Source organism: Lampetra fluviatilis, chromosome 68 (assembly GCF_964198595.1).
Source record: "Lampetra fluviatilis chromosome 68, kcLamFluv1.1, whole genome shotgun sequence".
Classification (NCBI taxonomy): Eukaryota; Metazoa; Chordata; class Hyperoartia; order Petromyzontiformes; family Petromyzontidae; genus Lampetra; species Lampetra fluviatilis.
Window position 1 is genome coordinate 1,049,574 of NC_136342.1, and position 13,161 is coordinate 1,062,734.

The window sequence follows — 13,161 nt, forward strand, 5'->3', positions numbered from 1 at the left end:
CTCCCACTCACCCTCCCATCTCCACTCACCCTCCCACTCACCCTCCCACTCACCCTCCCATCTCCACTCACCCTCCCACTCACCCTCCCATCTCCACTCACCCTCCCACTCACCCTCCCATCTCCACTCACCCTCCCATCTCCACTCACCCTCCCATCTCCACTCACCCTCCCACTCACCCTCCCATCTCCACTCACCCTCCCATCTCCACTCACCCTCCCACTCACCATCCCACTCACCCTCCCACTCACCCTCCCACTCACCCTCCCATCTCCACTCGCCCTCCCACTCCACCCTCCCATCTCCACTCACCCTCCCACTCACCCTCCCATCTCCACTCACCCTCCCATCTCCACTCACCCTCCCACTCACCCTCCATCTCCACTCACTCTCCCACTCACCCTCCCACTCACTCCCACTCACCCTCCCATCTCCACTCATCCTCCCACTCACCCTCCCATCTCCACTCACCCTCCCACTCACCCTCCCATCTGCACTCACCCTCCATCTCCACTCACCCTCTCATCTTCACTCACCCTCCCATCTCCACTCACCCTCACATCTCCACTCACCCTCCCATCTCCACTCACCCTCCCACTCAACCCTCCCATCTCCACTCACCCTCCCACTCACCCTCCCACTCACCCTCCCATCTCCACTCACCCTCCCACTCACCCTCCCATCTCCACTCACCCTCCCACTCACCCTCCCATCTCCACTCACCCTCCCATCTCCACTCACCCTCCCATCTCCACTCACCCTCCCACTCACCCTCCCATCTCCACTCACCCTCCCACTCACCCTCCCATCTCCACTCACCCTCCCATCTACACTCACCCTCCCACTCACCCTCCCACTCACCCTCCCACTCACCCTCCCCACTCACCCTCCCACTCACCCCTCCCACTCACCCCCCCATCTCCACTCACCTGTAGGTCGTCCACCTGCACGTCCACCATCTGCTGGGAGCTCAGGAAGCTCCTCCAGTCGCCCTGGACGTCGAGGTCATCCACCATCACCTCCATCCACACGGTCTTGCTGGACACGCGGCTGAACGTGTTATCGAAGCACACGGTGTAGTCGCCGTCCTCCACCGCCTTGATGCTGAGCACGACGAGGCACGACGAGTCGGTGGAGTCAAAACGTTGTGTCTCAGAGAGGGCCACACACTCACACAGAGAGCCACAGACTCACACAGAGACTCATACAGAGACCCATAGACTCACACAGAGAGCCACAGACTCACACAGAGACTCATACAGAGACCCATAGACTCACACAGAGAGCCACAGACTCACACAGAGACTCATACAGAGACCCATAGACTCACACAGAGAGCCATAGACTCACACAGAGACTCACAGACTCACACAGAGACTCACACAGAGAGCCACAGACTCACACAGAGACTCATACAGAGACCCATAGACTCACACAGAGAGCCACAGACTCACACAGAGAGCCACAGACTCACACAGAGACTCATACAGAGACCCATAGACTCACACAGAGAGCCATAGACTCACACAGAGACTCACAGACTCACACAGAGACTCACACAGAGAGACATAGACACACACAGAGACCTATAGACACACACAGAGACTCACACAGAGACCCATAGACTCACACAGAGAGCCACAGACACACAGAGACTCATACAGAGACCCATAGACCTCACACAGAGAGCCACAGACTCACACAGAGACTCACACAGAGACTCACACAGAGACCCACAGACTCACACAGAGAGCCATAGACTCACACAGACACATAAACTCACACAGACACATAGACTTACACAGAGACCCATAGACTCACACAGAGACCCATAGACTCACACAGAGAGCCATAGACTCGCATAGAGACCCATAGACTCACACAGAGAGCCATAGACTCGCATAGACTCACACAGAGAACCATAGACTCACACAGAGACACAGAGACTCACACAGAGAGCCATAGACTCACACAGAGACTCACACAGAGACCGACAGACTCACACAGAGAGCCATAGACTCACGCAGAGACCCACAGACTTACCACACAGAGAACCACAGACTCACACAGAGACCCACAGACTCACACAGAGACACACAGAGTCACACAGAGAGCCATAGACTCACACAGACACATAAACTCACACAGACACATAGACTCACACAGACACATAGACTCACACAGACACATAGACTCGCATAGACTCACACAGAAACCTACAGACTCACACAGAGAGCCATAGACTCACACAGACACATAAACTCACACAGACACATAGACTCACACAGAGACCCATAGACTCACACAGAGACCCATAGACTCACACAAAGACCCATAGACTCACACAGAGACCCATAGACTCACACAGAGACCCATAGACTCGCACAGAGACCCATAGACTCACACAGAGACCCACAGACACACAGATACCTACACACTCACACAGAGACCCATATACTCACACAGAGAGCCACAGACTCACACAGAGAGCCATAGACTCACACAGAGACCCACAGACACACAGAGACTTACAGACTCACACAGAGACACATAGATTCACACAGACACATAGACTCACACAGAGACCCATACTCACACAGAGATCTACAGACTCACACAGACAGCCACAGACTCACGCAGAGAGTCATAGACTCACACAGAGACACATAGACTCGCATAGACTCACACAGAGAGCCATAGACTCACACAGAGACACATAGACTCGCATAGAGACCCACAGACTCACAGAGACCTACAAACTCACTCAGGCATATACTCGCACAGAGACACATAGACTCACACAGAGACTCACACAGAGACACACAGACTCACACAGAGAACCATAGACTCACACAGAGACCCATAGACTCACACAGAGACACACAGACTCACACAGAGAACCATAAACTCACACAGAGACCCATAGACTCACACAGAGACCTACAGACTCACTCAGAGGGCCATAGACTCACACATAGAGCCACAGACTCACACAGAGACCCATAGACTCACACACAGACCCACATACTCACACAGAGACCCATAGACTAACATAGACCCACAGACTAACACAGAGACCCATAGACTCACACAGAGAACCACAGACTCACACAGGGATTTATAGACTCACAGAGACCCACAGACTCACACACAGACCCACAGACTCACACAGAGATCCACAGACTCACACAGAGACCCACTGACTCACACAGAGACCCCACTGACTCACACAGAGACCCATAGACTCACACAGAGACCCACTGACTCACACAGAGACCCATAGACTCGCACAGAGACCCATAGACTCACACAGAGACCCACAGACTCACACAGAGACCCACAGACTCACACAGAGACCCACTGACTCACACAGAGACTCACTGACTCACACAGAGACCCACAGACTCACACAGAGACCCACAGACTCACACAGAGATCCACAGACTCACACAGAGACCCACTGACTCACACAGAGACCCACTGACTCACACAGAGACCCACAGACTCACACAGAGACCCACAGACTCACACAGAGACCCACTGACTCACACAGAGACCCACAGACTCACACAAGACACCCACAGACCCACACACTCACACAGAGACCCACAGGCATGACTTGCACTAACATGGACACACAAACGGGCGACGTTTCGGGCAATGGCCCTGCAAGCAGGCCACGCTTGCCTGTGCGTGTTGTCCTGTTTCATCTCGTCACGTGCGACGGTGAGGCCGCTGGGTGACACCGCCACGAAGTTGATGTCCAGCTCGCCCCCGTCGATGACCTGGCAGGCAGGAGGGCGACGATAACCCAATGGCACCGCAACCACGAGAAGCGATTCAAAAGCGACGTTTCCACCAGGAACTACGATACAGCTGACGATGATTACTCGTAAAATAATACAAATGAAACGTAATTAAATAATATAATATTTTATTGTTTTATTATTTCCCTTCTACGTAACTTTACCGAAAGAAGCAAGAAGATGAGTCCCTGCAGTCACGAAAGCTTTAAATCGAAATATAATATTTTATTATAATAAAATAATACAAATAAAATATATTTTAAAACATAAAAATTATATTATATTATGTTTTATTTTTATAATTTCACTATTTCCCTTCTACGTGACTTTACCGAAAGAACCAAGAAGATGAATCCCTGCAGTCACGAAAGCTTTAAATCGTGTTTTAAGATGTTCAGCTTTGTTAAGATGTTAAGCTTTTGTTAAGATGTTAAGATAAGATGTTATATGTTCAGATCTTCTTGGCTCTTTCAGTAAAGTCACGTAGAAGGGAAATACATTTTTTGTTATTTTTATTATATTTTATTTTTATTATTTTATTACTTTCCTTCTACGCGACTTTACCGAAAGAACCAAGAAGATGAATCCCTGCAGTCACGAAAGCTTTACATCGAAAGAATGATAGATGTGACGGCGTCACTTGTGAGCACTTCATGTGCGAAGCGGGTGAGGGGGGGGATTAATGAATGGAGAGATATCGAGAGATCGAGAGATCGATAGAGATAAGGATAGATACACAGAGATATAGACAGAGAGAGAGATAGAGACTTTTGACTTCTAAACAACTTGTATTGCCGCCAGCAGCAGCAGCACTGGAGGCGATTTCGATATGAAACGCACAAAGTCACCAGCAACACAAATGAAAATAAACGCTACAAATCCACGCGCTGTGGCGCTAAAAGCACCGCACACAACACGAAAGAAAAGCCACGTGGTGGTGGTTGTGGTGGTGTTGGTTGTGGTGGTGGTTGTGGTGGGTGTGATGGTGGTTGTGGTAGTTGTGGTGGTGGTTGTGGTGGTGGTTGTTGTGCTGGTGGTCGTGCTGGTGGTCGTGGTGGTGGTTGTGATGGTGGTGGCTGTGATGGTGGTGGCTGTGATGGTGGTGGTTGTGATAGTCGTGATTGTAATGGTAGTGGTTGTGATGGTGGTTGTGATGGTTGTGGTGGTGGTTGTGATGGTGGTGGTTGTGATGGTGGTGGTCGTGGTGATGGTAGATGAAGGCAGAGAGAGAGAGAGAGATGTAGAGAGATGGAGGCACACACCAAGTCGTGCTCTCACCTGGAACTCCACCTCCAGGATGGCGTCCCTCTTCATGGGCTGCGAGAAGCACTCCTGCTGCCCCGCGGCCACCGAAAACGTGAACGTCTTGTCCAGAGAGGCGGCCTGCACGGGGCCCAGCAGGGCCAGCCACGCGGGGCCCAGCAGGGCCACCCACGCGGGGCCCAGCTGGGCCACCCGCCAGGGAGCACGTGGCGCCATCGGGGAGGGAGGAGGAGGTGAGGGGGTCACGCAGTGGGTGAGTGGTGAGAGAGCAGGGTAGGTGAGTGAGTGGTGAGCGATCAGGGTAGTAGAGTGAGTGGTGAGTAGTGAGAGGGGCAGGGTAGGTGAGTGAGTGGTGAGTGAGAGGGCAGGGTAGGTGAGTGAGTGGTGAGTGATTGGTGAGAGGGCAGGGAAGGTGAGTGAGTGGGTGGTGAGAGGGCAGGGGAGGTGAGTGAGTTAGTGGTGAGTGAGTGAATGAGTGGTGAGGGAGTAGGGTAGGTGAGTGGTGAGGGAGCAGGGTAGGTGAGTGGTGAGAGCGTAGGGTAGGTGAGTGAGTGGTGAGGGAGCAGGGTAGGTGAGTGGTGAGAGCGTAGGGTAGGTGAGTGAGTGGTGAGCGACCAGGGTAGGTGAGTGAGTGGTGAGTGGTGAGCGACCAGGGTAGGTGAGTGAGTGGTGAACGACCAGGGTAGGTGAGTGAGTGGTGAGTGAGGGAGCAGGGTAGGTGAGTGAGTGAGGAGCGATCAGGGTAGGTGAGTGAGTGGTGAGTGAGTGGTGAGCGACCAGGGTAGGTGAGTGAGTGGTGAGTGAGTGGTGAGCGACCAGGGTAGGTGAGTGAGTGGTGAGTGAGTGGTGAGCGACCAGGGTAGGTGAGTGAGTGGTGAGTGAGTGGTGAGCGACCAGGGTAGGTGAGCGAGTGAGGAGCGGGGCAGCAGCAGGAGGCGACCAGGATGCGTGCCGAGTGGGGCTGCACCACCACGTGACGCGCGATGGGTGGGGAGTGTCCCTCTCACCACCAACAACACAAAGACAAAGATCCCCCGTGTAGCCTCAGACTGTTGGGGCAAGTGGTGGTAGATTCACACACAGACTCAGACCCACAGACTCACACATAGAGACCCATAGACTCACACAGAGACCCGTAGACTCACACAGAGACCCACAGACTCACCACACAGAGACCCACAGACTCACCACACAGAGACCCACAGACTCACCACACAAAGATCCACAGACTCACACAGAGACCCACAGACTCACCACACAGAGACCCACAGACTCACCACACAGAGACCCACAGACTCACACAGAGACCCACAGACTCACCACACAGAGACCCACAGACTCACCACACAGAGACCCACAGACTCACACAGAGACCCACAGACTCACCACACAGAGACCCACAGACTCACCACACAGAGACCCACAGACTCACCACACAGAAACCCACAGACTCACCACACAGAGACCCACAGACTCACCACACAGAGACCCACAGACTCACCACACAGAGACCCACAGACTCACAGAGACCCACAGACTCACCACACAGAGACCCACAGACTCACCACACAGAGACCCACAGACTCACCACACAGAGACCCACAGACTCACACGAGATGAAACAGGATGGTCAAGTGCAGTCAGCTGTTGGCGTCGGTGGCATCAGAACATTCCAAACACATCCGGTTCGAACACAAAGTTCCCCCGTGTAGCCTTAACAGGCTGTAGGGGCAAGTGCTGTTAGCGAGCGCCTATGAAGGCCGGAACGGCACACGAGGGGGTGGGTGGCCAGCACCACCCCCTCGTGCCCACGCCCGGCCGCCTTTGTCTCCCTAGTGATGTTTACTACACACAGCACCGGGTACTCATTTGAGGTTGAGTTGACCTACACGCACACACATACGTACATAAACACACACACACACACACGTACACACACACACAAGTACACACACGCACACACACATACGTACATAAACACACGTACACACACACGTACACACAAGTACACACGCACGTACACACACACAAGTACACACACGCACACACACACACGTACACACACACACGTACACACACGCACACACACACACGCACACACACACACGTACACAGACACAAGTACACACACACGTATACACACACACACGCACACACACACACGTACACACACACACGTACACACACGCACACACACACGTACACACACGCACACACACACGTACACAGACACAAGTACACACACACGTATACACACACACACGCACACACACACACGTACACACACACACGTACACACACACGTATACACACACACACAAGTATACACACACACGTACACACACACACGTACACACACGTACACACACGTACACACACGTACACAGACCTCTTCAACCACAGCAGCTGCCTGTGTCTTGACAACTTCCATCGATTTCATCTCCGAGGGTTTCAGCGTGAAGAGCCAAGAGCCTCGCAGCGAGCGGCGGCCGAGTTACACTCCCGCCTGGGGCGCCTTCCTACAGAGTCAGAGTGCAGCTTGTGTGGTGGTGGTGGTTGTTGTTTAACACTGTGGTGGTGGTGACCACAGTGTGGTGGTGGTGGTTGAACAGTGTGGTGGTGGTGGTGGTTGAACACAGTGTGGTGGTGGTGGTTGAACAGTGTGGTGGTGGTGGTTGAACAATGTGGTGGTGGTGGTGGTTGAACACAGTTTGGTGGTGGTTGAACACAGTGTGGTGGTGGTTGAACACAGTGTGGTGGTGGTTGTTGAACATTGTGGTGGTGGAGGTTGAACAGTGTGGTGGTGGTGGTGGTTGAACACAGTGTGGTGGTGGTTGAACACAGTGTGGTGGTGGTTGAACACAGTGTGGTGGTGGTTGAACACAGTGTGGTGGTGGTGGTTGAACACTGTGGTGGAGGTTGAACACAGTGTGGTGGTGGTGGTTGAACACAGTGTGGTGGTGGTTGAACACAGTGTGGTGGTGGTGGTTGAACACTGTGGTGGAGGTTGAACACTGTGGTGGTGGTTGAACACAGTGTGGTGGTGGTTGAACACAGTGTGGTGGTGGTGGTTGAACACAGTGTGGTGGTGGTTGAACACAGTGTGGTGGTGGTTGTTGAACATTGTGGTGGTGGTGGTTGAACACAGTGTGGTGGTGGTTGAACACAGTGTGGTGGTGGAGGTTGAACAGTGTGGTGGTGGTGGTTGAACACAGTGTGGTGGTGGTTGAACACAGTGTGGTGGTGGTTGAACAGTGTGGTGGAGGTTGAACAGTGTGGTGGTGGTTGAACACAGTGTGGTGGTGGTTGAACACAGTGTGGTGGAGGTTGAACAGTGTGGTGGTGGAGGTTGAACACAGTGTGGTGGTGGTGGTGGTTGAACACAGTGTGGTGGTGGTGATTGAACACAGTGTGGTGGTGGTTGTTGAACACAGTGTGGTGGTGGTGGTTGAACACAGTGTGGTGGTGGTGGTGGTTGAACACAGTGTGGTGGTGGTTGTTGAACACAGTGTGGTGGTTGAACACAGTGTGGTGGTTGAACACAGTGTGGTGGTGGTGGTGGTTGAACACAGTGTGGTGGTGGTTGTTGAACACAGTGTGGTGGTGGTGGTTGAACACAGTGTGGTGGAGGTTGTTGAACACAGTGTGGTGGTGGTGGTTGAACACAGTGTGGTGGTGGTGGTTGAACACAGTGTGGTGGTGGTTGTTGAACACAGTGTGGTGGTGGAGGTTGAACACAGTGTGGTGGTGGAGGTTGAACACAGTGTGGTGGTGGAGGTTGAACACAGTGTGGTGGTGGAGGTTGAACACAGTGTGGTGGAGGTTGTTGAACACAGTGTGGTGGTGGTGGTTGAACACAGTGTGGTGGTGGAGGTTGAACACAGTGTGGTGGTGGAGGTTGAACACAGTGTGGTGGAGGTTGTTGAACACAGTGTGGTGGTGGTGGTTGAACACAGTGTGGTGGTGGAGGTTGAACACAGTGTGGTGGTGGTTGTTGAACACAGTGTGGTGGTGGAGGTTGAACACAGTGTGGTGGTGGAGGTTGAACACAGTGTGGTGGTGGTGGTTGAACACAGTGTGGTGGTGGTGGTTGAACACAGTGTGGTGGTGGTGGTTGAACACAGTGTGGTGGTGGAGGTTGAACACAGTGTGGTGGTGGTTGTTGAACACAGTTTGGTGGTGGTTGAACACAGTGTGGTGGTGGTTGAACACAGTGTGGTGGTGGTGGTTGAACACAGTGTGGTGGTGGTTGTTGAACACAGTGTGGTGGTGGAGGTTGAACACAGTGTGGTGGTGGTGGTTGAACACAGTGTGGTGGAGGTTGTTGAACACAGTGTGGTGGTGGTGGTTGAACACACTGTGGTGGTGGTGGTGGTTGAACACAGTGTGGTGGAGGTTGTTGAACACAGTGTGGTGGTGGTGGTGGTGGTTGAACACACTGTGGTGGTGGTTGAACACAGTGTGGTGGTGGTGGTTGAACACAGTGTGGTGGTGGTGGTTGAACACAGTGTGGTGGAGGTTGTTGAACACAGTGTGGTGGTGGAGGTTGAACACAGTGTGGTGGTGGTGGTGGTTGAACACAGTGTGGTGGAGGTTGTTGAACACAGTGTGGTGGTGGAGGTTGAACACAGTGTGGTGGTGGTGGTGGTTGAACACAGTGTGGTGGTGGTGGTTGAACACAGTGTGGTGGTGGTGGTTGAACACAGTGTGGTGGAGGTTGTTGAACACAGTGTGGTGGTGGAGGTTGAACACAGTGTGGTGGTGGTGGTGGTTGAACACAGTGTGGTGGTGGTTGTTGAACACAGTGTGGTGGTGGTGGTTGAACACAGTGTGGTGGTGGTTGTTGAACACAGTGTGGTGGTGGTGGTGGTTGAACACAGTGTGGTGGTTGAACACAGTGTGGTGGTGGTGGTTGAACACAGTGTGGTGGAGGTTGTTGAACACAGTGTGGTGGTGGAGGTTGAACACAGTGTGGTGGTGGTGGTGGTTGAACACAGTGTGGTGGTGGTGGTTGAACACAGTGTGGTGGTGGTGGTTGAACACAGTGTGGTGGAGGTTGTTGAACACAGTGTGGTGGTGGAGGTTGAACACAGTGTGGTGGTGGTGGTGGTTGAACACAGTGTGGTGGTGGTTGTTGAACACAGTGTGGTGGTGGTGGTTGAACACAGTGTGGTGGTGGTTGTTGAACACAGTGTGGTGGTGGTGGTGGTTGAACACAGTGTGGTGGTTGAACACAGTGTGGTGGTGGTGGTTGAACACAGTGTGGTGGAGGTTGTTGAACACAGTGTGGTGGTGGAGGTTGAACACAGTGTGGTGGTGGTGGTGGTTGAACACAGTGTGGTGGTGGTGGTTGAACACAGTGTGGTGGTGGTTGTTGAACACAGTGTGGTGGTGGTGGTGGTTGAACACAGTGTGGTGGTTGAACACAGTGTGGTGGTGGTGGTTGAACACAGTGTGGTGGAGGTTGTTGAACACAGTGTGGTGGTGGAGGTTGAACACAGTGTGGTGGTGGTGGTTGAACACAGTGTGGTGGAGGTTGTTGAACACAGTGTGGTGGTGGAGGTTGAACACAGTGTGGTGGTGGTGGTGGTTGAACACAGTGTGGTGGTTGAACACAGTGTGGTGGTGGTGGTTGAACACAGTGTGGTGGTGGTGGTTGAACACAGTGTGGTGGTGGTTGTTGAACAGTGTGGTGGTGGTTGAACACAGTGTGGTGGAGGTTGTTGAACACAGTGTGGTGGTGGAGGTTGAACACAGTGTGGTGGTGGTGGTTGAACACAGTGTGGTGGTGGTGGTGGTTGAACAGTGTGGTGGTGGTGGTTGAACACAGTGTGGTGGTGGTTGAACAGTGTGGTGGTGGTGGTTGAACAATGTGGTGGTGGTGGTTGAACACAGTTTGGTGGTGGTTGAACACAGTGTGGTGGTGGTTGAACACAGTGTGGTGGTGGTTGTTGAACATTGTGGTGGTGGAGGTTGAACAGTGTGGTGGTGGTGGTGGTTGAACACAGTGTGGTGGAGGTTGAACACAGTGTGGTGGTGGTGGTTGAACACAGTGTGGTGGTGGTTGTTGAACACAGTGTGGTGGTGGTTGTTGAACATTGTGGTGGTGGAGGTTGAACAGTGTGGTGGTGGTGGTGGTTGAACACAGTGTGGTGGTGGTTGAACACAGTGTGGTGGTGGTTGAACACAGTGTGGTGGTGGTTGAACACAGTGTGGTGGTGGTTGAACAGTGTGGTGGTGGTTGAACACAGTGTGGTGGTGGTGGTTGAACACTGTGGTGGAGGTTGAACAGTGTGGTGGTGGTGGTTGAACACAGTGTGGTGGTGGTTGAACACAGTGTGGTGGTGGTTGTTGAACATTGTGGTGGTGGAGGTTGAACAGTGTGGTGGTGGTGGTTGAACACAGTGTGGTGGTGGTTGAACACAGTGTGGTGGTGGTTGAACACAGTGTGGTGGTGGTGGTTGAACAGTGTGGTGGTGGTGGTAGTGATCTGGCGTCTCGGCTGCCCCGGAAAAGTCGAGGCTCTTGGTCGAAGATGTTCCAGACGACGCCACGTGTTGCCGCTGTTTCGCAGATGCTCTAGAAGCAGAAGCTCTCGCCCCGTCGACATGCAGAAGACCTTGACTGCAGAGCCGATGGTCTTTCAGTGGCTCTCGGTTTTAAATCCTTTATATTAAGTTCACTTGCTTGCTTGCTTAGGACCGTGCAAATATTTAGGTCGTTTTTTTAACCCACTTCCCGTGATCCAATCGAGCTGACATTTTGCACACAGACTCGTTGTGCGTGACAATGCATTTTCGTGAAAATTGTTTTCCAAAATTTTACACTGTTTAGGGAATTTTTTTAAAATATTTAATTACCAATTGTTTAATGCTGCCAGACAATCATCTGACCCATAGGTGGCAGCCATCTCAAGCCAGAGGACGAGAGGACTCTCGCCGCCCCGATGCCACGCATATAAAGGATTTATAGTGAAAAACTTTGTTTTTACGGGTTTACTTGTTCGTCACTCCATTCCTGCCTTCCTTGTCCGCGAGGAAGATGATCTACGTCCCAATGGCGGGGATGTTTCGTTGGGAACATCACATCGGCTGGTGAATCGCTTCTTTCTTGTGCAGGTATACCTGATGATGATTGCTTGTGTTGCAATCGAAACGTCGTATTCTATTATTTAATTTAATTTATTATTTTATCTTTAGACGTGACTTAACCGAAAGAAACAAATAATAATTCCTGCAGTCACGAAAGTTCTAAAATTAAGATTGAAAAAAAGGATGAAACGCGTTTTGTAATTGAGGTGTTTGTCCTTGCAAAAGGCATAAGGTAATTTTGGGGTGCCGATTCCAAATCTGCCATCAGTTTTTGTCTATCACATCAGGTTTTCTAGATATCAAATATTGCATTTTCAATAAAAACTGCAGAAGAAAAATATTAAATAAATGTGGATATCTACATAAAATGATATTATAAACACACTATCCTAAAAATACAGCAGCATATTTTAACACTAAAGCAGTCACTGACTCGCAACAACTTACAATCATAAGAGTTAATTTCGGGTAAAATCAATGAAAATGGGGTATGCCGATAGCATAAAAATGAGATGTGATAGAGCAAATCTGAGATCAGATTTGGAATCGGCACCCTGAAATTAGTCTAGAACAGCTGCAAAAGTCCAGGCCAGAAATTTTTTTTTGTGTTGACCAGTGTAATAGGGTTTTTCCTTTTTTCCTGGCAACAAAACTGAAACCTTTTAACAAGGATTCATGTCTACATTGACCACAATACTTACAGTCAAAATGCAAACAAGAAATACTCTGATACTATATAATGCATTGTTCTTGAAACTGATTGGTCCACACCAAGGGACGGCTTTCTTTTGAGCCTCGACCCAATTGGTGCTCGTTCAGAGGACGCCAAAAGGCGAACAGTTCAAAGACAATGCCGCTATCAAAGTAATGAGGCCTCGGGGTGAGTATCTACATCATTAGACCTTCTTTGCCAGTACCAAAATAAAATATTTTAAAATATCGATTTAAAGCTTTCGTGACTGCAGGGATTCATCTTCTTGGTTCTTTCGGTAAAGTCACGA

The 13,161-nt window shown here is 51.3% G+C and overlaps 1 protein-coding gene across 1 annotated transcript; it reads right to left on the reverse strand.

Moving 5' to 3' along the window:
- Positions 1–479: 479 nt before the first annotated feature.
- Positions 480–6,904, reverse strand: LOC144952502 (transmembrane emp24 domain-containing protein 5-like). The gene is made up of 4 exons (XM_078882948.1): positions 5,085–6,904; positions 3,688–3,785; positions 930–1,104; positions 480–491 (listed from the first exon to the last, which is right to left on the reverse strand). Exons 1-4 carry the CDS (start codon positions 5,283–5,285, stop codon positions 480–482), a joined length of 486 nt encoding a protein of 161 aa, XP_078739074.1. The 5' UTR covers positions 5,286–6,904.
- Between the last annotated feature and the right edge of the window lie 6,257 nt (positions 6,905–13,161).